At 41.9% G+C, this 26,116-nt stretch overlaps 1 protein-coding gene across 1 annotated transcript in view; it reads right to left on the minus strand.

The window, feature by feature from the left end:
- Positions 1 to 26,116, minus strand: part of desi2 (desumoylating isopeptidase 2) — a 36,937-nt gene that overhangs the window by 6,779 nt on the left and 4,042 nt on the right. The window contains exon 2 of the mRNA XM_041858999.2: positions 1,154 to 1,226. Within this exon, the coding sequence (XP_041714933.2) occupies positions 1,154 to 1,226 (73 nt within the window). The remainder of the gene's footprint in view (positions 1 to 1,153; positions 1,227 to 26,116) is intronic.

Here is a 26,116-nt window from a genome sequence, read left to right on the forward strand (position 1 = left end):
AACTGTGTCAGTTTTGGCAAACTCACTCTCTCATAAAGACACACACAGTAAATAATTGCCAGCTTGCGCTGCTCATAAAGTAATGTAAAAGGCAATAATTGTGTGCCTAATCTACACCATCTGTTGCTGGGATTGTCAGTCTCCCTGAATCAGCCCAATTAAGGGTAAACAAGCCAGGCATTAGAAATACCCAGGTCCGTCCTACCATAAAACTGAAGGGGTTGCCATGAGGATATATTTGGATTCAGAGCTTTCTTTTAAAATGCATAGATGAAAGCAGCTTTTAATAGGCTGAGCTATGAGGTTCAAACCACAGGCGAGACGCTGAGTTTAACAGAATGAACCACCAGTGTTTTCAACTAAAAGACAAGCTACCACTTCCACTTCTCCTTGATCAATAAAGCTGAGCGACTGGGAGGCTGATTCTAGAATAAAGCGATTTTAAAAAGATAGACTCAGCGATATGACAGATGCAGAAAGTAAACAGCAGTTGGTCAATTTCCACAACAACTAAGAGTGTTGAAGCGCGAGGCTCAACTTCTCTGCTGGTTTGGTGCCCTGGCTACCACGCTGTTACAGCGTGAAGTGAACCTGTGCACATGCGCAGATTCTGTGTGTGACAGCAGTCTTGCAACTTGCTAATCTCAATATCTGCGGTGCAGCTCGTGGCAATGTCATTTAGAGTCTATTTTTTTAATTCGAGGAAGAACCCATATGATCCTAAATAACAGAAATAGCCAGAAACAGTAAAATGGCAAAAGTGTGTCCGGTTTGTAGTGAAGCTGGTAATTAGCTAACAAAGATTCCTCAGGTTGGGTTGATGTGGCTTGTTTTTATCTGAGACATGAGTAGGCATTATGAGTAACAACGAGTTAGCAGCTACAGCTATTTGAAACCCTTCTTACATGTTTATCCTTCCATCCTTATGTTATTTCTACCACCATCTGTTACAATCCTAATGTCAGGTACTAAAAGTACCATAGTATCTGACTCACTGCCCTCTCTACTTGATGATGAGGCGTTGCAGACAGAGGAGTTCTACCAAGCAGCACCTGACAGCCCAGCAGTTCACTGGAGTGCCTTGTTGTGTGGTTGAACATTGGTCAGCCAGCCCCACCAAGGGCTGTTATCATAGCAGCGGAGGTTTCCTTACCTCTGCCGTAGATCTCGATCCCTGAGTGAAAGACGCCAATTCCCAGATTGGTGGTGAACTCATTGATCCAGTACTGAAAGAACACAGAAACAGCCGTGATCATTACGACTGCCTCCAGACAAAGAGTACATCACAGAAACAGAGGAAACAGAGAAGTCACAGCATAAAGGGTGAGGGGGGTCTATAAACATTTTTATAATAGCTTTGCAATGAGTAATATACAGATACACACAGACTTCTTTCAAATGTTTACCACATGTTAAGGGGTGGTGTGAATGAAACACGTAAGTCACTTTTCTATAAAATAACACATTAAAAAGTGGGGAGAACACCGGCTTGACAGTCTGAACAGTGAGCAAAAGACTAATCATCTGTTGCAAGATGGTGTGTATTCTCTCTCTATGCAGTAATGATACATGTATGCATTTGATAATGATAGGTTGATAGACCCTGTATGATGTGGATGACATATTCATCATACCAATCTGAGATGCTGTGGCAGCTCCCCACCCACACAAGACAGTACCAAAGCTTCAGGGGACACCAAAAGACTTGACAGTGCAGGTTTGCCATGACGTTTGCTATCCTAAAACAACTCATCCTGGCTGCAGCCAGCAGTGGTGGTGTTGTGAGCTTGACAGAGAGGAAATCTTTTAAAGCCAAATCAGACACAATGGGGTTGGTAATTATGTCTAGCCAAGCTCATAAATTACAGCTATACTGAAATACTGCTGTGCTTTATATTCCGGTCTCTGACATTGCTTGTTCTGATACTTCTTACATTTCCTTATTTTTCTGGATTTTGTGTGTAGTGTTTTTTTTTATTGCTAGGTATTACTGCACTGTTGGAGCTAGAAACACAAGGATTTTGCTGTACCTGCGATAACATCTGCAAATTGGCGCCGCCGTGTTCAGCTGCCTCCTACCCTTAGACGGTTCTTTAATCAAATGGGTCAGATGCACAGTGGGGGGTCTCAATAGCCAGGTCCCCAGTACTACTACTGCTCCGAGTTGATGGAGAGAGCCATCAGTGAGAGAGCTAGTGTCATTATCTAAGGAGGTTGAAGGCTCTGTTCTACTGAATGAAACCCCACTTTATTAGGCCTCACGGGGCTCTGCTGTGCCAGCAAGCAGGTGAGTCTAAGATGGAGCATTTTAATGATCGTTAACTCTAACGGAGTTCCACATGCCCTCGGGGTGCTGAGAGAGAACTGGAGGAGAAGCAGAAGATAGATGTTACCTCCCTCGTAATTTGTTTTGAATAGGACATTTCTGGCCTATTTTAGTGTAATGTAAGGTTATACAGTACACGTTAGGCTATAGCCCTAACTTCTTCTCATGTTCTCAATCCACTTATTCTAAATGAAAAACAAGACAACCATAAATCACTGCCCAACAGTATACAATCAGAGCATAGTTTTCTATGGACTAAAATCCTCCATCTCTGGTCGATGCCCCAGAGTCCCATGCAGTGAGTCTACATAGCTGACATAGGAGCTCATAAACTAACAGAGATGTGTTGGGGAAATGTCAAATATGAAAGGTTACATCTGGACCATCCATCCTTCCACTGCACAAAGCAGTCTCAGATCTGACATACAGACAGGAGCGCTTCATAGACGACTGACTCCGAGTCAAAATTGGAAAACCAGAGTGCCAGTGACCTCTTAAAGCGTCTGCATACTAGGTTCAGTTTGCTCCTAGCAGACCTCAGCTAGGCGAAGTGAACATCTGTGCCTCGCATACTCCCTTAAAAAGACCTTTGCTTGGAAAACGAGAAAAAAAGTTGCAATAGTACTGTTTGTCCCTCTTGAGACGCTGTAACCAGTATACACTTCCTGAAAATAGTCTGAATTAATCCAAGATAAAGAAATCTGTAATTAATTTATATGATTATGCCGAGGAGGTTTTAGTCACGCAATTTTATATCTAACTAAGATGTTTGGTGCAGTATTTCTCAAGTGAAAACATTTGTATGAAAACAAGTCTCGTTGAATGACAACAAACACTTAATTGAAGAATCCCTACTGTTGACCAATCACTGACGAAGGGGCGTAGACTTCGTCTACCGAACTTCAGCTTGCCTCAGGGAAAAATGTTGTGTGCACGAACAGGCGAAAGAAAACCTTGCTGAAGACCAAAACTAACAAAAACATCACAAAATGTTGTCATAATATACACTGAGTATACCAAACATTAAGAACCTGCTCTTTCCATGACACAGACTGACCAGGTGAATCCAGGTGAAAGCTATAATCCCTTATTGATGTCACTTGTTAAATCTACTTCAAATCAGTGTAGATGAAGGGGAGGATACAGGTTAAAGAAGGGTTTCTAAGCCTTGAGACAATTGAGATATGGATTATGTGTGTGGTCATGGGCAAGACAAAATAGTTAAGTGCATTTGAACTGGGTATGGTAGTACGTGCCAGGTGAACCGGTTTGTGTCAAGAACTGCAACTCTGCTGGGTTTTTCCACACTCCCGTGTGTATCAAGAATGGTCCACCACCCAAAGGACATCCAGCCAACTTACACAACTGTGGGAAGCATTGGAGTCAACATGGACCAGCATCCCTGTGGAACACTTGACATCTTGTAAAGGACATGCCCCTATGAATTGAGGCTGTTCTGAGGGCAAAAGGGTTGGGGGGGTGCAACTCAATATTAGGAAGGTGTTCCTAATGTTTGGTATACTCAGAGTATGCATGAACTGTTTTGGATAGGAAGCATGCGGACGCCTTTATCCCCAAGTAACCATGGAAACCAATTGGACTAAATGCATAACATCCCCTCCCCCCTTATCTCCCCCTACCCAGAAGTCCAGAAGCCTGCTCAGTGCTCATGTCTGCTAATGCAGAGGGACATAGATTAAGTGACAAAAAAAACCTGATTAACACCTCATGTGAGCGATGTGGACAGTAATTTGATCTACTTGTACAATCTGGTCGTGCCTGCCCCGGCAGATTAAGTACAGACGTATCGTTAGAACTGCCACATCATTATATTGTTGGCAGGCCCCTGTCTGTGTCATTGCAGTAGATTCAGTCAGTCACTTTCAGGTCCAAGCCTTTACTCACCATCAAGTCATTCAAGGTGATGTTTGTTTGTCTATTCGGCAGAAAACCCGTAGACTACCATAATAAGCCTGTATTTTTTCTCTTGCATACACCCATGCTAACACACACAGTCGTGTCCATGACTCCTCACGCATGTATTTGTCCTTGAGAACTACTATTAGCGCTTGTTTATCTTCTGTTATGCCTCTGTTATGGTCCTCTGTAGCTCAATTGGTAGAGCATGGCGCTTGTAACGCCAGCGTAGTGGGTTCGATCCCCAGGACCACCCATACGTAAAAAAATGTATGCACACATGACTGTAAGTCACTTTGGATAAAAGCGTCTGCTAAATGGCATATTATTATGATCTGCATACTGTGTCAGGTGTGGGTCTCTGCTGTGGTGTTTTGGGAATTAGCTAAACTATTGCTAGGCAGACTTCTCCAGTGTGACAGCATGCATCATAACTCAGAGAGAAGAGAGAGCTTGACAGCTGCTAATTAAATGGCGGTCGCCTGTCGCCCACTTTCACTGCAGTCTCCCAGAAAAAAATATTCATACAGATAGGCAAACTTTTTTATAGCATAATCACACCTCAAAGAATAACAGGAGCCTCTTTCCTAACAAAGAGGGTCTTCACACTCACTAGACTTGCAAAAATACCCTAGGCTACACATATTACTACAATGTAAACTTGTGAACTTGTCATGCTAGACCGCTACCTCCGGAGGAAGCGCACGACACTCGCCCGACAGTTACCCCACTCTTAAGCAGGGCAGTGTAAACAGAATTGTCTCATTGAGCCAACACTTTTAGAGTATGTTTTTTTAAATAGCAAAGCAATGTTTTTGAAACAGCTGAAATGTAGACATTTTCCTTATGTTGGAGACTTGTTTTATTGAAATTGTAGTAATAGCCTTTTACATTCTGAAATTGTCGCCGTAGCTTTAAATCGAACACTGTATGCAGGAAACACTCCATTTGTTGTTTTTGACATAAAAATAACCACTCTTCATTAGATATAAATACTGAACTTGTTCTTGCATGGATTCCACGACGTGGTTAGCTTTTAACAGCTAGGACCGCCATTTATTGTCCCGGAATCCTGCTTAACAGACAGGTTGAAGCCTGCTTGACAGAGCCACTAGCTGCTAGCCATCAAGATAACCAAGTTAGTCCCAGATGAGTTTTGCAATGGAGCCCTTTTTGTCTGGAGAAGTAAATTAATGTTTCCAGCGATGTAGGATCTCTATCTACTACGCTTTGTTTAGGGACAAACTGGCTCACTCGGAGTTCCAATGCGGCAGTTGTTTGCTTGCCAAGGATTATAGGATTGAAGTGGCTTCCTTGATCAAGCAGGTCGCCAGCCTACGTAAAAAACTGGGGAAAACGCAGAGTGAAATGTTTACCTTTTCTACGCCGGTGACTGGACGGCGTTCGCGCTTGTTGGATGCATCTCCGCCTTGTCGTTTGTCGTTGTCCGACTGGTCGGTGTTGCCTGGACTTCGTTCGCCAGGGGAGCCATCTCCTGCCTCATCTGAGCACAGCAAGAGGAGCAAGCCAATCAACGATGGTCGCATGTCACGAGCCGTGGAAGCCGAAGAGAGCGGCCTCCCGCAAAGCAGGCTACACTCCCAACGAGATGCCCGGAGCGGATACAAACAACTAATAGTTTCGTCGCCCTGGAGTCTCATCTTCCTGTACCTTCGATGCTGGGGGTACCTGTGTCTGCGGCCGCTGTGCCTACTCCTCCTCCTACGATTTCGAAGTTGACGTTCCGACCTTCCGTCCCTGATCTGGATCGAGCAGGGCTTCTCCATCTGTAGGAGGCCTGCACCAGGCGCTACGGGCTCAAGTTTTCCTGCCTCTCGCCCGTCCTAAAGGGGTTCTCCGAATTCTGTGAAGCGTGGGAGTGGGCGGATTTCCTCGTCCTTCTCGCCAGCCGTGATTTTGGGCAGCTCCATGGTAAGAAATGTCACCGTTCCTTGTTCAAAAACAACGTCCTTCCCGGAGCACGAGTAAATGACATTACTAAGCTGCTCCCGTATGTTCTACGCCAGGACATGGAAATCGATTCTATCGTAGTTAATGTGGGTTTTAATGACATTATGAAGGGCAGCTCTGAACTGTTGAAACTGGATTTTAAAGAACTGATTGATTCTCTGCTAGACACTAATAAAATACCCATCATATCTGGCCCTGTGCCCTCTCTGAATCATGGAATTGAACGCTTTAGCAGGATTCTCTCTCTTCACAACTTTGTAGACCTCCACAAGTCTGGGTCATCTTCGGGAGCAATTTCCAAACGCCTGAAGGTACCACGTTCATCTGTACAAACAATAGTAGGCAAGTATAAACACAACGCAGCTATCATACCGCTCAGGAAGGAGACGCGTTCTGTCTCCTAGAGATTAACGTACTTTGGTGCGAAAAGTGCAAATCAATCCCAGAACAGCAGCAAAGGACCTTGCGAAGATGCTGGAGGAAACAGGTACAAAAGTATCTATATCCACAGTAAAACGAGTCCTATATCGACATAACCTGAAAGGCCGCTCAGCAAGGAAGAAGCCACTGCTCCAAAACCGCCATAAAAAAGCCAAACTACGGTTTGCAACTGCATATGGGGACAAAGATCGTGCTTTTTGGAGAAATGTCTTCTGGTCTGATGTAACAAAAATAGAACTGCTTGGCCATAATGACCATTGTTATGTTTGGAGGAACAAGGGGGTTGCTTGCAAGCCGAAGAACACCATCCCAACCGTGAAGCACGGGGGTGGCAGCATCATGCTGTGGGGGTGCTTTGCTGCAGGAGGGACTGGTGCACTTCACAAAATAGATGGCATCATGAGGAAGCAAAATTATGTGGATATATTGAAGCAACATCTCAAGACATCAGTCAGGAAGTTAAAGCTTGGTCGCAAATGGGTCTTCCAAATGGACAATGACCCCAAGCACACTTCCAAAGTTGTGGCAAAATGGCTTAAGGACAACAAAGTCAAGGTATTGACCTCAATCCTATAGAAAATGTGTGGGCAGAACTGAAAAAGTGTGTGCGAGCAAGGAGGCCTACAAACCTGACTCAGTTACACCAGCTCTGTCAGGAGGAATGGGCCAAAATTCACCCAACTTATTGTGGGAAGCTTGTGGAAGGCTACCCGAAACGTTTGACCCAAGTTAAACAATTTAAAGGCAATGCTACCAAATACTAATTGAGTGTATGTAAACTTCTAACCCACTGGGAATGTGATGAAAGAAATAAAAGCTGAAATAAATCATTCTCTCTACTATTATTCTGACATTTCACATTCTTAAAATAAAGTGGTGATCCTAACTGACCTAAGACAGGGAATATTTACTAGGATTAAATGTCTGGAATTGTGAAAAACTGAGTTTAAATGTATTTGGCTAAGGTGTATGTAAACTTCCGACGTCAACTGTAGCCCTATTTGGTAAAAGACCAAGTTCATTTTATGGCAAGAACAGCTCAAATAAGCAAAGAGAAATGACAGTCCATCATTACTTTAAGACATGAAGGTCAATCAATCTGGAAAATTTCAAGAACTTTGAAAGTTTCTTCAAGTGCAGTCGCAAAAACCATCAAGTGCTATAATGAAACTGCCTCTCATGAGGACCGCCACAGGAAAGGAAGACCCAGAGTTACCTCTGCTGCAGAGGATACGTTTATTAGAGTTAACTGCACTTCAGATTGCAGCCCAAATAAATGCTTCACAGAGTTGAAGTAACAGACATCAACATCAACTGTTCAGAGGAGACTGCGTGAATCAGGCCTTTATGGTCAAATTGCTGCAACAAAAAAAAAACACTACTAAAAGGACACCAATACGAAGAAGAGATTTGCTTGGGCCAAGAAACACGAGCAATGGACATTAGACCGGTGGAAATCTGTCGTTTGGTCTGATGAGTCCAAATTTGAGATTTTTGGTTCCAACCGGCGTATCTTTGTGAGATGTAGAGTTGGTGAACGGATGATCTCTGCATGTGTGGTTCCCACCGTGAAGCATGGAGGTGGTGGTGTGATGGTGCTTTGCTGGTGACAATGTCAGTGATTTATTTAGAATTCAAGGCACACTTAACCAGCATGGCTACCGCAGCATTCTGCAGTGATACGCCATCCCATCTGGTTTGCGCTTAGTGGGACTATCATTTGTTTTTCAACAGGACAATGACCCTCCAGGCTGTGTAAGGGTTATTTGACCAAGAAGGAGAGTGATGGAGTGCTGCATCAGATGACCTGGCCTCCACAATCACCCGACATCAACCCAATTGATATGGTTTGGGATGAGTTGGACCGCAGATTGAAGGAAAAGCAGCCAACAAGTGCTCAGCATATGTGGGAACTCCTTCAAGACTGTTGGAAAAGCATTCCAGGTGAATATTTTTTGATTTGTTTAACACTTTTTTGGTTACTACATGATTCCATATATGTTATTTCATAGTGTTGATGTCTTCACTATTATTCTACAATGTAGAAAATATAAAAAAATAAAGAAAAACCCTTGAATGCGTTGGTGTGTCCAAACCTTTGACTGGTACTGTATGTAGCTTAAGAAACAAGGTTCATGAAATCAATCATTTGCTCTGAAACTCACTTAGATAATACCTTTGATGATACAGTGGTAGCAATACATGGTTATAACATCTACAGAAAATACAGAAATGTCAATGTTGGAGGTGTTGCTGTTTATATTCAGAACCACATTCCTGTAAAGCTTAGAGAGGATCTCTAGTTAAATACTGTTGAAGTAATATGGCTACAGGTTCATCTGCCTCACCTACAGCCCATTCTAGTGGGAAGCTGCTATAGACCACCAAGTGCTAACAGTCAGTATCTGGATAACGTGTGAAATGCTTGATAATGTATGTGATATCAACAGAGAGGTATACAGTGGGGAGAACAAGTATTTGATACACTGCCGATTTTGCAGGTTTTCCTACTTACAAAGCATGTAGAGGTCTGTAATTTATATCATAGGTACACTTCAACTGTGAGAGACGGAATCTAAAACAAAAATCCAGAAAATCATATTGTATGATTTTTAAGTAATTAATTTGCATTTTATTGCATGACAAAAGTATTTGATCACCTACCAACCAGTAAGAATTCCGGCTCTCACAGACCTGTTAGTTTTTCTTTAAGAAGCCATCCTGTTCTCCACTCATTACCTGTATTAACTGCACCTGTTTGAACTCGTTACCTGTATAAAAACACCTGTCCACACACTCAATCAAACAGACTCCAACCTCTCCACAATGGCCAAGACCAGAGAGCTGTGTAAGGACATCAGGGATAAACTGATGTATGTAGACCTGCACAAGGCTGGGATGGGCTACAGGACAATAGGTAAGCAGCTTGGTGAGAAGGCAACAACTGTTGGCGCAATTATTAGAAAATGGAAGAAGTTCAAGATGACGGTCAATCACCCTCGGTCTGGGGCTCCATGCAAGATCTCACCTCGTGGGGCATCAATGATCATGAGGAAGGTGAGGGATCAGCCCAGAACTACACGGCAGGACCTGGTCAATGACCTGAAGAGAGCTGGGACCACAGTCTCAAAGAAAACCATTAGTAACACACTATGCCGTCATGGATTAAAATCCTGCAGCGCACGCAAGGTCCCCCTGCTCAAGCCAGCGCATGTCCAGGCCCGTCTGAAGTTTGCCAATGACCATCTGGATGATCCAGAGGAGGAATGGGAGAAGGTCATGTGGTCTGATGAGACAAAAATAGAGCTTTTTGGTCTAAACTCCACTCGCCGTGTTTGGAGGAAGAAGAAGGATGAGTACAACCCCAAGAACACCATCCCAACCGTGAAGCATGGAGGTGGAAACATCATTCTTTGGGGATGCTTTTCTGCAAAGGGGACAGGACGACTGCACCGTCTTGAGGGGAGGATGGATGGGGCCATGTTTGGCGAGATCTTGGCCAACAACCTCCTTCCCTCAGTAAGAGCATTGAAGATGGGTCGTGGCTGGGTCTTCCAGCATGACAACGACCCGAAACACACAGCCAGGGCAACTAAGGAGTGGCTCCGTAAGAAGCATCTCAAGGTCCTGGAGTGGCCTAGCCAGTCTCCAGACCTGAACCCAATAGAAAATCTTTGGAGGGAGCTGAAAGTCCGTATTGCCCAGCGACAGCCCCGAAACCTGAAGGATCTGGAGAAGGTCTGTATGGAGGAGTGGGCCAAAATCCCTGCTGCAGTGTGTGCAAACCTGGTCAAGACCTACAGGAAACGTATGATCTCTGTAATTGCAAACAAAGGTTTCTGTACCAAATATTAAGTTCTGCTTTTCTGATGTATCAAATACTTATGTCATGCAATAAAATGCAAATTAATTACTTAAAAATCATACAATGTGATTTTCTGTATTTTGGTTTTAGATTCCATCTCTCACAGTTGAAGTGTACCTATGATAAAAATTACAGACCTCTACATGCATTGTAAGTAGGAAAACCTGCAAAATCGGCAGTGTATCAAATACTTGTTCTCCCCACTATATTTTCTGGGTGATTTAAATATTGGACTGGCTTTCATCAAGCTGCCCACTCAAGAAAACGCTTAAAACTGTACCCAGTGCCTGCAAGCTGGTTCAGGTTATCAGTCAACCTACCAGGGTAGTTACAAACAGCACAGGAATGAAATCATCAATAATAATAATAATATGCCATTTAGCAGACGCTTTTATCCAAAGCGACTTACAGTCATGTATTGATCACATCTTTACTAATGCTACAGAAATTTGTTTGAAAGCAGTATCCAAATCCATCGGATGTAGTGATCACAATATAGTAGCCATATCTAGGAAAACCAAAGTTCCAAAGACTGGGCCTAATATAGTGTACAAGAGGTCATACAATAAGTTTTGTAGTGATTCCTATGTTGTTGGAACGTTGCACTTAAAACATTCATGAAATTGCTTATTCCAGTTCCTAATAAGCATGCACCCATTAAGAAAAAGACTGTAAAAACATACATCCCCGTGGATTGATGAGGAATTGAAAAAAACTGTATGGTTGAGAGTGATGAGGCAAAAGGACTGGCAAATAAGTCTGGCTGCACAACCGATTGGCAAACGTACTGCAAATTGAGAAATCATGTGACTAAACTGAATAAAAAGAAAAAGAAACTATACTATGAAACAAAGACAAATGATATAAAGAATGATAGTAAAAAGCTTTGGAGCACCTTAAATGAAATTTTGTGCAAAAGGCAAACTCAGCTCCATCATTCATTGAATCAGATGGCTCATTCACCACAAAACCCACTGATATTGCCAATTACTTTAATGATTTTTTCATTGGCAAGATTAACAAACTTAGGCATGACATCCAAGTATAACTGATCAAATTATGAAAGACAAGCATTGTAATTTTGAATTCTGTAAAGTGAGTGTGGAAGAGGTGAAAAAATGATTGTCGTCTATCAACAACGACAAGCCACCGGGGTCTGACAACTTGGATGGAAAATTACTGAGGATAATAGCGGACGAGATTGCCACTCCTATTTGCCATATGTTCAATTTACGCCCACTAGAAAGTGTGTGCCCTCAGGCCTGCAGGGAAGCAGAAGTATTTCCACTACCTAAGAATAGTAAAGCCCCCTTCACTGGCTCAAATAGACGACCAATCAGCGCGTTACCAACCCTTATTAAACTTCTGAAAATAATTGTGTTTGACCAGATAGAATACTATTTTACAGTAAACAAATTGTCAACAGACTTTCAGCACGCTTATAGGGAAGGGCATTCAACAAGCAAAGCACTTACACAAATGAATGATGATTGGCTGAGAGAAATTGCTGATAAAAAGATTGTGGGGACTGTTGTTAGACTTCAGTGTGGCTTTTGACATTATCGCTCATAGTCTGCTGCTGGAAAAACTTGTCATGGCTTTACACCCCCTGCTATATTGTGGATAAAGAGTTACCGGTCTAACAGAACACTGAGGGTATTCTTATTCTTTAATGGAAGCCTCTCCAACATAATCCAGGTAGAATCAGGAATTACCCAAGGCAGCTGTCAAGGCCCATTTTTTCAATCTTTGAGTAAAGCCAGTGTGTCTATGTATGTGGATGACTCAACACTATACATGTCAACTACTACAGCGACTGAAAAGACTGCAACACTTAAAGAGCTGCAGTTAGTTTCAGAATGGGTGGCAAGGAATAATTTAAATATTTCAAAAACTAAAAGCATTGTATTTGGGACAAATCATTCACTAAACCAACTAAATCTTGTAATGAATAATGTGGAAATTGAGCAAGTTGAGGTGACTAAACTGCTTGGAGTAACCCTGGATTGTAAACTGTCAGGGTCAAAACATGTTGATACAACAGTAGCTAAGATGGGGATAATAATAAGTAGCACAGTTGGCCCTTCCATGTACACAGGGAGCTAACAATGATATTCATGTCAATCTCTCATGGCTCAAAGTGGAGGAGAGATATATTTCATCACTACTTGTTTTTGTAAGAAGTGTTGACAAGCTGAATACACCGAGCTGTCTGTTTAAACTACTAGCACACAGCTCGGACACCCATGTATACCCCACAAGACATGTCTCTTCACAATCCCCAAGTCCAGAACAGACTATGTGAGGCGCACAGTACTACATAGAGCCATGACTATATGGAACTATCCCACATCAGGTAACTGATGCAAGCAGTAGAATCAGATTTTTTTTTTTACTGATAAAAACACACCTTATGGAACAGCAGGGACTGTGAAGAGACACACACAGGTACAGACACGCATACGCACACAAACGCTAGCACTCTACACACACGTACATTGAAATAACGTATGGTGGAACATTTTGTATTGTAGATACAGTATGTAGTGGTGTAATAATGTTATATGATGTACTGTTTTATCTTTTGTTTTATGTGTAACGTAAGTGCCTTAATGTGTTTGGACCCCAGGAAGATGGGGATCCCTAATAAATACAAATCTCAAGTGTATTTTTTGGGGTGCTTGACTGCACTGAGCCACCGACATCCAGGCAAGAAGCAACTCACCAGGGAATTATCAAATTTTTCAGTCGCAATTTGCTTTGACCTCATATGACTTCCATGATATCGATAAAATGAAGCCTGGTTTGTTCTAAGGTAACTTTAATATGCTAATGTACAGAGCATTCGGAATGAATTCAGATGCCTTGACTTATTCCACATTTTGTTACGTTACAGCCTCATTCTAAAATTGATTCAATTGTTTTTTTCCCTCATCAATCTACACACAATACCCCATAATGACAAAGCAAAAAACGTTTTTTTTGTTTTAAAAAATGCAAATCTATTACAAATACAAAACTGAACTATTACATTTACATAGGTATTCAGACCCTTTACTCAGTACTTTGTTAAATCACCTTTGGCAGCGATTACAGCCTCGAGTCTTCTTGTGTATGACGCTACAAGCTTGGCACACTTGTATTTGGGGAGTCTCCCATTCTTCTCTGGAGATCCTCTCAAGCTCTGTCAGGTTGGATGGGGAGCGTCGCTGCACAGCTATTTTCAGGTCTCTCCAGAGATGTTCGATCAGGTTCAAGTCTGGGCTCTGGCTGGGCCACTCAAGGACATCCAGAGACTTGTCCCGAAGCCACTGCTGCATTGTCTTGGCTGTGTGCTTAGGGTCATTGTCCTGTTGGAAGGTGAACCTTCTCCCCAGTCTGAGGGCTCTGGAGTAGGCTTTCATCAAGGATCTCTCTGTACTTTGCTCCGTTCATCTTTCCCTTGATCCTGACTAGTCTCCCAGTCCCTGCCACTGAAAAACATCCCCACAGCATGATGTTGCCACCACCACGCTTCACCGTAGGGATGGTGCCAGGTTTCCCCCAGATGTGACGCTTGGCATTCAGGCCAGAGTTAAATCTAGGTTTCATCAGACCAGAGAATCTTGTTTCTCATGGTCTGAGAGTCCTTTAGGAGCCTTTTGGCAAACTCCAAGTGGGCTGTCATGTGCCTTTTACTGAGGAGTGGCTTTCGTCTGGCCACTACCATAAAGGCCTGATTTGTGGAGTGCTGCAGAAATGGTTGTCCTTCTGGGAGGTTCTCCCATCTCCACAAAGGAACTCTGGAGCTCTGTCAAAGTGACCATCGGGTTCTTGGTCACCTGACCAAGGCCCTTCTCCCCCGATTGCTCAGTTTGGCCGGGCGGCCAGCTCTAGGAAGAGTCTTGGTGGTTCAAAACTTCTTCCATTTATGAATGATGGAGGCCACTGTGTTCTTTGGGACCTTCAATGCTGCATACATTTTTTGGTAACCTTCCCCAGATCTGTGCCCCGACACAATCCTGTCTCGGAGCTCTACGGACAATTCCTTCGACCTCATGGCTTGGTTTTTGCTCTGACACGCACTGTCAACTGTGGGACCTTATATAGACAGGTGTGTGCGCCTTTCCAAATCATTTCCAATCAATTGAATTTACCACAGCTGGACTCCAATCAAGTTGTAGAAACATTTCAAGGATGATCAATGGAAACAGGATGCACCTGAGCTCAAAAGGGTCTGAATACTTATGTAAATAAGGTATTATTTATTTTATTTTTTACATTTGCAAACATTTCTAAAAACCCGTTTTCGCTTTGTCATTATGGGGTATTGTGTGTAGATATGAGGTATTTTTATTTATTTAATCCATTTTAGAATAAGGCTGTAACGTAACAAAAATGTGGGGGAAGGGGTCTCAATACTTTCTGAATGCACTGTAAGCCTAAGAGCTCCTATCTAGCTATGGTTCAGCTAAATGTCAGCATTCAGCTGACAGTCAGCATGTTGATGTGATGAGGATGAAGGATTTATTTTGTTTGGCAAGTTAGCTAGTTTGCTTGCTATCTAACGTTACCTAGCTGTGTAGCCGATATTATAATATAAATTACACTATGATAAAATTACTGTACTTTTATATTCGTATGGGAAGGGTATTAACATTACTTGATTATGAAGCATGTTGTTAGCTAGCTAGCAGGAGTGAGCTGTGTATTTGTCAGATACTTTCATGTGTACGGATGAGAAAATAAACCCTTTAATTGTCTGCACATGCTTGTGTATTGTTGCATTATTCAACAGTGTATTGTTTTAGAATAGTTGCTCGGATTGTTAAATAGTTTGTGCTTACGGGCTAGTTTTATTATCTTAATCATATCACAATCAACTTTTACCAGTTGAATGTAGACACAAATACAGTACTTTTTTAAATTACAATTTTCCTGAAATATTTTATTAAGAGAATAAAAAAAATCCCTATTAGGGTGTGGTGCCTGGCCTTAGTGTTTTTTAGCTCAAATGTATTGTAAATATCACAGTAGCCTCTAGCCAGTAAGCACAAACTATTTAACAATCCGAGCAACTGTTATTCTAAAACAATACACTGTTGAATAATGCAACAATCCACAAGCATGTGCAGACAATTAAAGGGTTTAGTTTCTCATCTATACACATTCAAGTATCTGACAAATAGACAGCTCACTCTTGCTAGCTAGCTAACAACATGCTTCATGATCAAGTAACGTTAGCATATCAATAATGAATGTTTACCACAGTCATTCTTTCTGGACACTGGATAAAGTCAGCCTAAATCTTTTTTGTTTCATTTTGTTAAGACACTGCAGAACCAGAATTGTCCAGAGCAGATTGTGGATAAATACTTTTTTCATCTTTCTATCTGTAAAATACTAAAGACGTGTATGTAAACTGCATTTTTGGTGCATTTATCCAAATAAAATGTTATATAGAATAAAAACTGTACAACATATCAACAATTCCCTCTGGGCAAGTCTGGAGAATATATCTAATGATAACCACACAAAATGTGGTGAATGCAGATGATTCTGAAGCTGAGAAAAACTAGTTGGTGTGTTGGAAGAGTCTGACTTTCGGGAAATGGCAGTTAAAAGACAAGTACACTGAATTAAGACTACCAATTTAGACCCAATGACCATCTCTTCAAAGTAAGTAGTACACTTTGTAACATTCTCTATGAAATGGGCTTTGAAATTATGTGTAATTCAATGTAGTGAGCTTTTAAATGATTGATGCATGTCCATTTTATAGTGGTTAAAATGCATACAAATGTTGATGACAGTAGTCTGATAAACTAAAGAAAATATACATTTTCATCATGTTTGACATTTGTGTTTACTTTTTGAAAATGCTAATATTAAAAATGGACCAAAATACCAACAAATCTCAAAATTGACAGGTAGATGCAAAAATGTAATTTCAGCCTTAACCACTAAAAAACCTGCTCAAGACCTGGTCTGTCCGAAAGGCACTGTGTTAAGCTAGGCTAGCCAGGCTATTAAAACGATCACCCTTCATCAGCACCGTTACAGCCTTGGCAGCAGCAGAGAGCCTGATTCACTAGCTTCAGTTCATGACCCTGACTCAGGGAGAGGTCTTAATCAAACACAGCTAGGCCGATGGAGCTGATCCAGCTCAGATCAGCGACAGACGAGAGAGTCCCTGCTACTGATAGAGCAGACATAGCTCATTCTGTAGGCCTATATCTGGTAGTGAGACAAAATAGAAAATGCATCACTATTTGATTGTGAAATAGCAAGGAACCAGCGATCTAAGAAATGGTTATAATTGCCTAGCTAACAGACTAGTGACAAGCCTATTTCTGGCATGTAGCTTTAGGACTGGACACATGGTAACATCAAGTACTTAGGAACAATGCATGCAGAGGCTAGCAGTGAACAGTGGTCTATTAAAGTGTAGCTCTCTTCCCAACCACCCCCGGGTTGTGTTCAGTAGGGCACACCACCGCAAACATTTTGTTGTTAAGTTAAGGTAGTACATTTACGTCATTTAGCAGACGCTCTTATCCAGAGTGAGTGCATACATTTTCATACTGGTCCCCAGTGGGAATCGAACCCTACCAACTGAGCTACACATAGTAGCTCCCCATTTCAAAAAGTTTTCTCCCTACAGAACACAACCCTGATCTCTGTGTGGCTCTTCTGCTGTGTGGCGTGCTGGCTGTGGCTGTCTGTGCTGTGTCAGTGCAGAGTGACTCAATGCCTCTGACACAGTCTACTCTACTCCCACCACATCCAGTCACATGCTCTGCTGCTTGTGCAGCCCGCAAAGGCCCCTGGATCAGCTGGAGGCCTCCACAGACCTAATTTCCCTCTGTCTGCTCTAAGCAGAAAGCACATTGTGGAGAGAGAGAGAAAAGAGAGAGGCAGAGAGAGAGAGAGAGAGAGACCAATAAACATGAGATATTTCTGGGAAATTACATTTTGTTTTTCTGAAGCCAGCTCACAGTTAGCTTCGTTAGGCCTGATAAAAAGTTCAATAGTACCCAAAAAGACATTTCCAAAAGCACCAGATAGGGCCAATGATTTATATATATACACTAAATGACTGCTAGGCGGTGCTGTGTTGAAGCCACCGTGCCTCCATCTTGGCACTCGCCCACCAGTGTGAAAACATATTTTGGAAGCTATAGAAATGCATTTATTAATGTCTACATTTGATTTTGCCACATTTATTCTATTACAGAAACCTTAATGCATACTTTTTAATCATATTATGGGTGCCAAACATAAAAATATATATACTTAACAAAAATATTTTTTAAAAAACATGTAAAGTGTTGGTCCCAAGTTTCATGAGCTGAAATAAAAGATTCCAGAAATGTTCGATACGCACAGAAAGCTTATTTCTCTCAAATTTAGTGCACAAATTTGTTTACATCCCGGTTAGTGAGCATTTCTCCTTAGCCAAGATAATCCATCCACCTGACAGGTGTGGCATATCAAGAAGCTGATCCCCAGTTTCATCAGCTGTCCGGGTGGCTGGTCTCAGACAATCCCGCAGGTGAAGAAGCCGGATGTGGAGGTCCTGAGCTGGCGTGGTTACACGTGGTCTGTGGTTGTAAGGCAGATTGGATGTACTTCCAAATTCTCTAAAACAACGTTGGAGGCGGCTTATGGTTGAAAAATGAACATTAAATTCTCTGGCAACAGCTCTGGTGGACATTCCTGCAGTCAGCATGCCAATTGCACGCTCACTCAAAACTTGAGACATCTGTGGCATTGTGTTGTGTGACAAAACTGCACATTTTAGAATGGCCTTTTATTGTCCCCATCACAAGGTGCACCTGTTTAATGATCATGCTGTTTAATCAGCTTCTTGATATGCCACACCTGTCAGGTGGATGGATTATCTTGGCAAAAGTTTGACACCAATCAGGCCCCTGAGGACTGGGGTTGCCCATCCCTGAGATTGGACCAGTGTCTCTTCCAATTAGAGATGCAGCTGCCTGATCTGTGTTAATGAAGATAGGGAATCTTCAATCTACATCCCCAATCCTCAAAAACATCAGTTTGGGAAAACAGACTGACAATATCATCACCAGGGCCCATACATTATGCTTCCCAATGGTACATTCCTGTTTGTAGCACAGGATATTAAAATCTATTAGACTACCCACGGTCTTCTGTTGTTAATGTACCACGTTTACTGCAGTGACGACTGCAGACTGATACTTCTGCTCTGAAGAGGGGAAAGCACGCTACTTGAAAGAAAAGCTACCATTTTAGAGGGTGTTCTCTCCTACTTACGCATATTTTCTCTCCATTCCCTCATGAGCACTTGAAAAGCAATGATGCATAAACAGAGGCTTTCATGAAACTAACTGGCAGTGCTGTTTTTTTCCATGCATAAGTGTGCATTTGCATTGCAAAACAAATCAAGATTTGTTTCAAATTGAGAACAGCTAGATAATCTTTTCCATCCCGCTTGACATCTTTAGTCATGCAAATTGATTACAGGCTCATTTGGAGTGCTAGAATTATTGCTGATCTTCCATCTGCATTGAAAAATATCTGTCTTTTCCCTGTGACATTAGCACTAAGGTTAACATACTATTATTGCATCTCCCAATTTCCACCGTTGCTAAAGTAGACAGACATGAGTAGTGATGCCAGATGCAGGTTGACTCAGTCACTGGTCTGTATTCTTGCAGTGCAGGGATAAGCTCACTTTAGAATCAAAAGGAGAACTTGAATCTGCTCTTTGAGAAAATCTGCCACTAGGCATTTGGTTTGAATATTGTGAATAACTAGAGACATCTCAGTGAGTCATACTAGAGCCCTGCACGGGCATGAATTTTAAGCCTGAGCCCTAACCATGCCTGCGATGTTCAGGCCCTACCCTAGTACCCAGGCCCGATTGCAACTGCAAAATTTAAACTTCCTCAGTTAGTAAATCCATTCGCTGCCCCTCTCTGTTTGTCACTCACTCCCTGCGCACTGCACACTTTGCATGTGCTCTGCTCATGGCGGCTCTGTGTCTGTGAGTATCCATATCAACGGCTCCGCTTGGGCTGCTCTGCTCAATGATGAGACTTGAGAGCAGTTAGCTACTTTGTCACTCTAAACTCCAACAAGACTCAAGGAACATTATTATTTTCTGTGAAATAATCTCTCCCGTTGTATATTTAACAAGGTTAAAGCACTTCTGACACCATGTTATGATCTCAGTCAGATATGACTGTACTACGCAGAAGAGCACAAGCTAAAGTCTCAGCTTCAAAATGTTAGTGATCAATTTAGAGTTGTTCCATGACACCCACCATCTCAGATTGTCCTGAAACCATTTCTGTAGTTAGAAACCGATAAGATTAGCATTCCTGCAACATTTTGCTGAAATTTGATCTGAGAAATTAAGCTAATTGAGTGCACCCAAACTGGCAATTTTTATTTATAGGATTCATATAATATCCAATAAATATAGTACCCAACATCCGATTTGGACCAAACTTTTTTCCAACAAAGAGTAAGATATGAGGAATCCAAATAAATGGTCAAAAGCCACCAACGGACCCCCTCACGCCAAAACCACCCGAACAATGAGTATACAGTATCAGTTCTCTATGTCTGCCAAGTAGTATGGAGCTGCGGCTCGGAGTATTGTTTCTTCATCCTAGGTATGTAACGTATTCTCAGTGAATTGTGTCCCCCCCCTTCAGAGAAGTTAGTAATTCATGTTCTATCCTACATCCTGATATTACCAGGTTCTGACCACTAGATAGTGGTGTTCCTGCTAGTAGGCGATTTGTATTTTAAAGAATTATTTATTTTTTTATCCTCAAACTACACACATTACCCCATAATGACAAAGCGAAAACAGATTTGTTGAAATATTTGCAGATGTATTAAAAATAAAAACAGAAATACCTTATTTACATAAGTATTCAGACCCTTTGCTATGAGACTCGAAATTGAGCTCAGGTGCGTACTTATTCCATTGATCATCCTTGAGATGTTTCTACAACTTGATGGAGTCCACCTGTGGTTAGGGCTGTTACGATGACCGTATTACTGCCACACCAGCAGTCACGAGTCATGAAGGCAGTAAAATCAACCGTTTAGTCACGGTAATTAGGCTTCTCCAACCTCTGATGCTGCTGATGTTCATTAGTAGCCTACCAAACTTGATAACTGCCTGGTACTCAGCACTGACAAAAATACAAATCTAATCGAAAATCTAATCAAAACACTTCATGAGCACCCATGAGCTCAAGTTGCGCAACATTTCTATAGGCTATGCAATTGCGTGAGAAAACAGAGTGATGGCCTCTATTAAAAAGAGGATCTCATCAGCTTTCTATAGGCTAGGCCTACTATATTTATTTATCAACTTTCCTAATATTAAGCACATTGCTTCTCTTTACAACAGGAGTATAGCCTACCTGGCTGGCATGAAAATGGAAAAGCGTCCTCCATTCACTATTTAAGTGCATAGATGACATGTATTTTTTCGCCTGCCCCTGTTTCGAGACAGGTGCATGATTATGGTCCATTATAAATCAAATCAAATTTCACACATATTATTTTGTATATGTAAAGACAAGATTAAATCAAGAATAGTCTGATGGGTGACAATATTAGCCTATCACTTGTGAATTATATAGTATCACTTGTGAATGATGCCCAATGTAAGGGAAGAAACAATGCTGATTTTTTTTTACATCATAGTCGCACACCTCATGTAGCCTAGCCCATATGTTTTGATATTTTTTTAAAATATTTGTTCTCTTTATTTTACCTTTATTTAACTAGGCAAGTCAGTTAAGAACAAATTCTTATTTACAATGACGGCCTACACCGGCCAAACCCGGACAACGCTGGGCCAATTGTGCGCCGCCCTATGGAACTCCCAATCACGGCCGGTTGTGATACAGCCTGGAATCGAACCAGGGGGTCTGTAGTGACGCCTCAAGCACTGAGATGTAGTGCCTTAGACCGCTGCGCCACTCAGGAGCCCAAGGTTTGTATCACAACTAAAGTGGCCAAATAACTTCTTAAAATTAAGCACATTAATCTGCTTTACACAGGGTGTAGAGCCTAACTGTCATACATAAGCATCGCGTGAGTTTTAAGTTTGGGGAAGATAATTTTCACCATAAAAATGCAACTTTATAATAAAAGCATTACATGCATAAATCGCATTTGCGGTCACTTTTGATAACAGTGTTTTCCAACGAATGGAACATTCACGCTTATAGCCTACTGCCGTGTGCACATTGCTGGGCTTATAATGTGGTGAAATAGCCTAATAGTTTATCAACATTTTAAGCTAAACGTTCTGATCTGTTGCGTCAGCCTCATTGCGTAAAAAAAGTATTTTTGTTACATTTGGCCCACAACTGTCCCAGACTATGTTTGGAATATTTATTTCTCGCACAGAATTAGGTCAACATTTGTACTATGGAGGATAGTAAATTGACATAGGCCTACTCATCTTGTTGGCTGACGAAAAGTAAATGTGGACAGTTCTTCCAATATCTTCAATATGCAACTCGGAATTGAATAAGGACGCGCGCAGTTGCGTCCCCGATGTGTCTGTCTTCACGTGTAGCCTGTGAGAAAGACCGGTTCACATGATGGAGAGCCATGTGAGTGAAAGGTGCTTTGGAGCATGCAGCACTCAGGGAGAAGGGAATTATAATTATTATATTCAGGCCAAGGGCACAATGGCCACAGGCCGCAAAAGGCATGGATTTCTTTAGGGGGCATTACGGCCACACAAGGGTGATGCCGCCGGGAATTTCGAGGCTCTATCAAGTGCTTGTCAAATTGTGAATGAGAGACTGATGAAGTGTGTACAGCCTGCGCAAAAAAACAAAGAGCTCATGCATTTCATGCAACTTATTTCAAATCATTAGTTGCATCATGCAGCCTCAAAATGTATTAAAAATCAAAAACATATAGCCCAACGTTTGTAGAACAATTAAAAGTAACATTAATAACTCTAAATTAAGCATATAGGAGTACCTATTGATTTGTTAACCAGCTCAACACATAGCTGCATGTGCACACTCCCTCAAATCAATTGGAGAAAATATCCTTTCTATTTTATTCAGCTTTGTTCAATTGTATTGTTCAGACTATGAAATAATATAAAATATTGCCATGGAATCGCAAATCTTGCCTACTAAATGAACTAGTGTAGCCCACAGCCATATGGCATAGCCAGATGAGGACCTAACATAAGGCCAACTCAAGAGTATCCTATTCTGTTTTTCTGAAATAGACTACATTTCCTTCATATGTTTCTTTAGATCTGTCTAAAATAAATAATGGATTTATTGTGAAGGTGTAGGCTATATTACATGGATTTATTATACTTTTCCAAATGTCTGCATCAGTGGCTTGTAGGCTATTCGTGGAAGCCAGGAGATGCTAAATGTGTTTATTAATTAACGGTCAACTACCGTGAGACAGGCAGTTATTTGATTGACAATCACCGGCTGACAAAATGTTGTGACCGCCACAGCCCTACCTGTGGTAAATTCAATTGATTGGACATGATTTGGAAAAGCACACACCTGTCTATATAAGGTCCCACAGTTGACAGTGCATGTCAGAGCAAAAACCAAGCCATGAGGTCGAAGGAATTGTCCGTAGAGCTCCAAGACAGAATTGTGTCAAGGCACAGATCTGGGGAAGGGTACCAAAAAATATCTTTAGCATTGAAGTACCCCAAGAACACAGTGGCCTCCATCATTCATAAATGGAAGAAGTTGGAACCACCAAGACTCTTCCTAGAGCTGGCCGCCCAGCTAAACTGAGCAATCGGGGGAGAAGGGCCTTGGTCAGGGAGGTGAACCTGATGGTCACTCTGACAGAGCTCCAGAGTTCCTCTGTGGAGATGGGAGAACCTTCCAGAAGGACAACAATCTCTGTAGCACTCCACCAATCAGGCCTTTATTGTAGAGTGGCCAGACGGAAGACAATCCTCAGTAAAAGACACGACAGCCCGCTTGGAGTTTGCCCAAAGGCACCTAAAGGACTCGCAGTCCATGAGAAACAAGATTCTCTGGTCTGATGAAACCAAGATTGCACTCTTTGGTCTGAATGCCAAGCATCACGTCTGGAGGGAACCTGGCACCATCCCTACGGTGAAGCATGGTGGTGGCAGCATCATGCTGTGGGGATGTTTTTCAGCGGCAGGAACTGGGAGACTAGTCAGGATCGAGGGAAAGATGAACGGAGCAAAGTACAGCGAGATCCTTGATGAAAGCCTACTCCAGAGTGCTCAGGACCTCAGACTTGGGCAAAGGTTCACCTTCCAACAGGACAATGACCCTAAGCACACAGCCAAGACAATGTAGGAGTGGCTTCGGTACCAGTCTCTAGATGTCCTTGAGTGGCCCAGCCAGAGCCCGGACTTGAACCCAATCGAACATCTCTGGAGAGACCTGAAAATAGCTGTGCAGCAACGTTCCCCATCCAACCTGACAGAGCTTGAGAGAATCTGCAGAGAAGAATGGGAGACTCCCCAAATACAGGTGTGCCAAGCTCGTAGCATCATACCCAATAAGACTCAAGGAAGTAATCGCTGCCAAAGTTGCTTCAACAAAGTACTGAGTAAAGGGTCTGAATACTTACGTAAATGTGATATTTCACAAACCTGTTTTTGCTTTGTCATTATGGGGTATTGTGTGTAGATTGATGAGGGAAAAAAACGATTTAATCCATTTTAGAATAAGGCTGTAACGTAACAAAATGTGGAAAAAGTCAAGGGGTCTGAATACTTTCCGAATGCACTGAACATTAGCATTTTCGCACATCATATCCAAATCATCTATAAGTAACATCAGTTACACAATACATTTTTTTATACTTTAGGATGATTTGGACATATACAGTACCAGTCAAAAGTTTGGACACACCTACTCATTCAATAGGTTTTTCTTTATTTTTACTATTTTCTACATTGTAGAATCAAAACTATGAAATAACACATATAGAATCAGGTAGTAACCAAAAAAGTATTATACAAATCAAAAAATATTTTACATTTGAGATTCTTCAAATAGCCACCCTTTGCCTTGATGACAGCTTTGCACACTCTTGGCATTCTCTCAACCAGCTTCACCTGGAATGCTTTTCCAACAGTCAAAGGAGTTCCCACATATGCTGAGGACTTGTTGGCTGCTTTTCCTTCACTCTGCCGTCCGACTCATCCCAAACCATCTCAATTGGGTTGAGGTCGGGGATTGTGGAGGCCAGGTCATCAGATGCAGCACTCCATCACTATCCTTCTTGGTAAAATAGCCCTTACACAGCCAGGAGGTGTGTTGGGTCATTGTCCTGTTGAAAAACAAATTATAGTCCCACTAAGCCCAAACCAGATGGGATGGTGTATCGCTGCAGAATGCTGTGGTAGCCATGCTGTGAATTCTAAATAAATCACAGTGTCATCAGAAAAGCACCCCCACACCATAACACCACCTCCTCCATGTTTTACGGTGGGAAATACACATGCGGAGACCCGGTCACCCACACTGCGTCTCACAAAGACACAGCGGTTGGAACCAGAAATCTCAAATTTGGAGTCCAGACCAAAGGACACATTTCCACCGATCTAATGTCCATTGCTCGTGTTTCTTGGCCCAAGCAGGTCTCTTCTTCTTATTGATGTCCTTTAGTAGTGGTTTCTTTGCAGCAATTCGACCATGAAGGCCTGATTCACACAGTCCCCTCTGAACAGTTGATGTTGAGATGTGTCTGTGACTTGAACTCTGTGAAACATTTATTTGGGCTGCAATTTCTGAGGCTGGTAACTCTAATGAACTTATCCTCTGCAGCAGAGGTAACTCTGGTTCTTCCATTCCTGTGGCAGTCCTCATGAGAGCCAGTTTCATCATAGTGCTTGATGGTTTTTGCGACTGCACTTGAAGAAACTTTCAAAATTCTTGAAATTTTCCCGGATTGACTGACCTTCATGTCTTAAAGTAATGATGGACTGTCGTTTCTCTTTGCTTATTTGAGCTATTCTTGCCATAATATGGACTTGGTCTTTTACCAAATAGGGCTATCTTCTGTATACCTCCCCACCACCTACCTTGTCACAACACAACTGATTGGCTCAAACGCATTAAGCACACCTGTTAATTGAAATGCATTCCAGGTGACTACCTCATGAAGCTGGTTGAGAGAATAACAAGACTGTGCAAAGCTGTCATCAAGGCAAAGGGTGGATATTTGAAATATATTTTGATTTGTTTAACACTTTTTTGGTTACTACATGATTCCATATGTGTTATTTCATAGTTTTGATGTCTTCACTATTATTCTAATGTAAAAAAAAAAAGTAAAATTTATGAAAAACCCTTGACTGATTAGGTGTGTCCAAACTTGACTGGTAGTGTATATCTGGTTTTTCTATGCAACCACAGGACAGAACAGTAGTGTCGGGTAAGCTCAAGGGGGTAGGTGTGTGTCTCTTTGTTAACAACAGCTGGTGTGCGATCTCAAATATTAAGGAAGTCTCAAGGTTCTGCTCGCCCGAGTTGGAATACCTCATGATAAGCTGTAGACCATACTATTTGCCAAGTGAGTTAATCTATATTTTTCGTAGCTGTCTA

This window comes from Coregonus clupeaformis, chromosome 31 (genome assembly GCF_020615455.1).
Source record: "Coregonus clupeaformis isolate EN_2021a chromosome 31, ASM2061545v1, whole genome shotgun sequence".
Classification (NCBI taxonomy): Eukaryota; Metazoa; Chordata; class Actinopteri; order Salmoniformes; family Salmonidae; genus Coregonus; species Coregonus clupeaformis.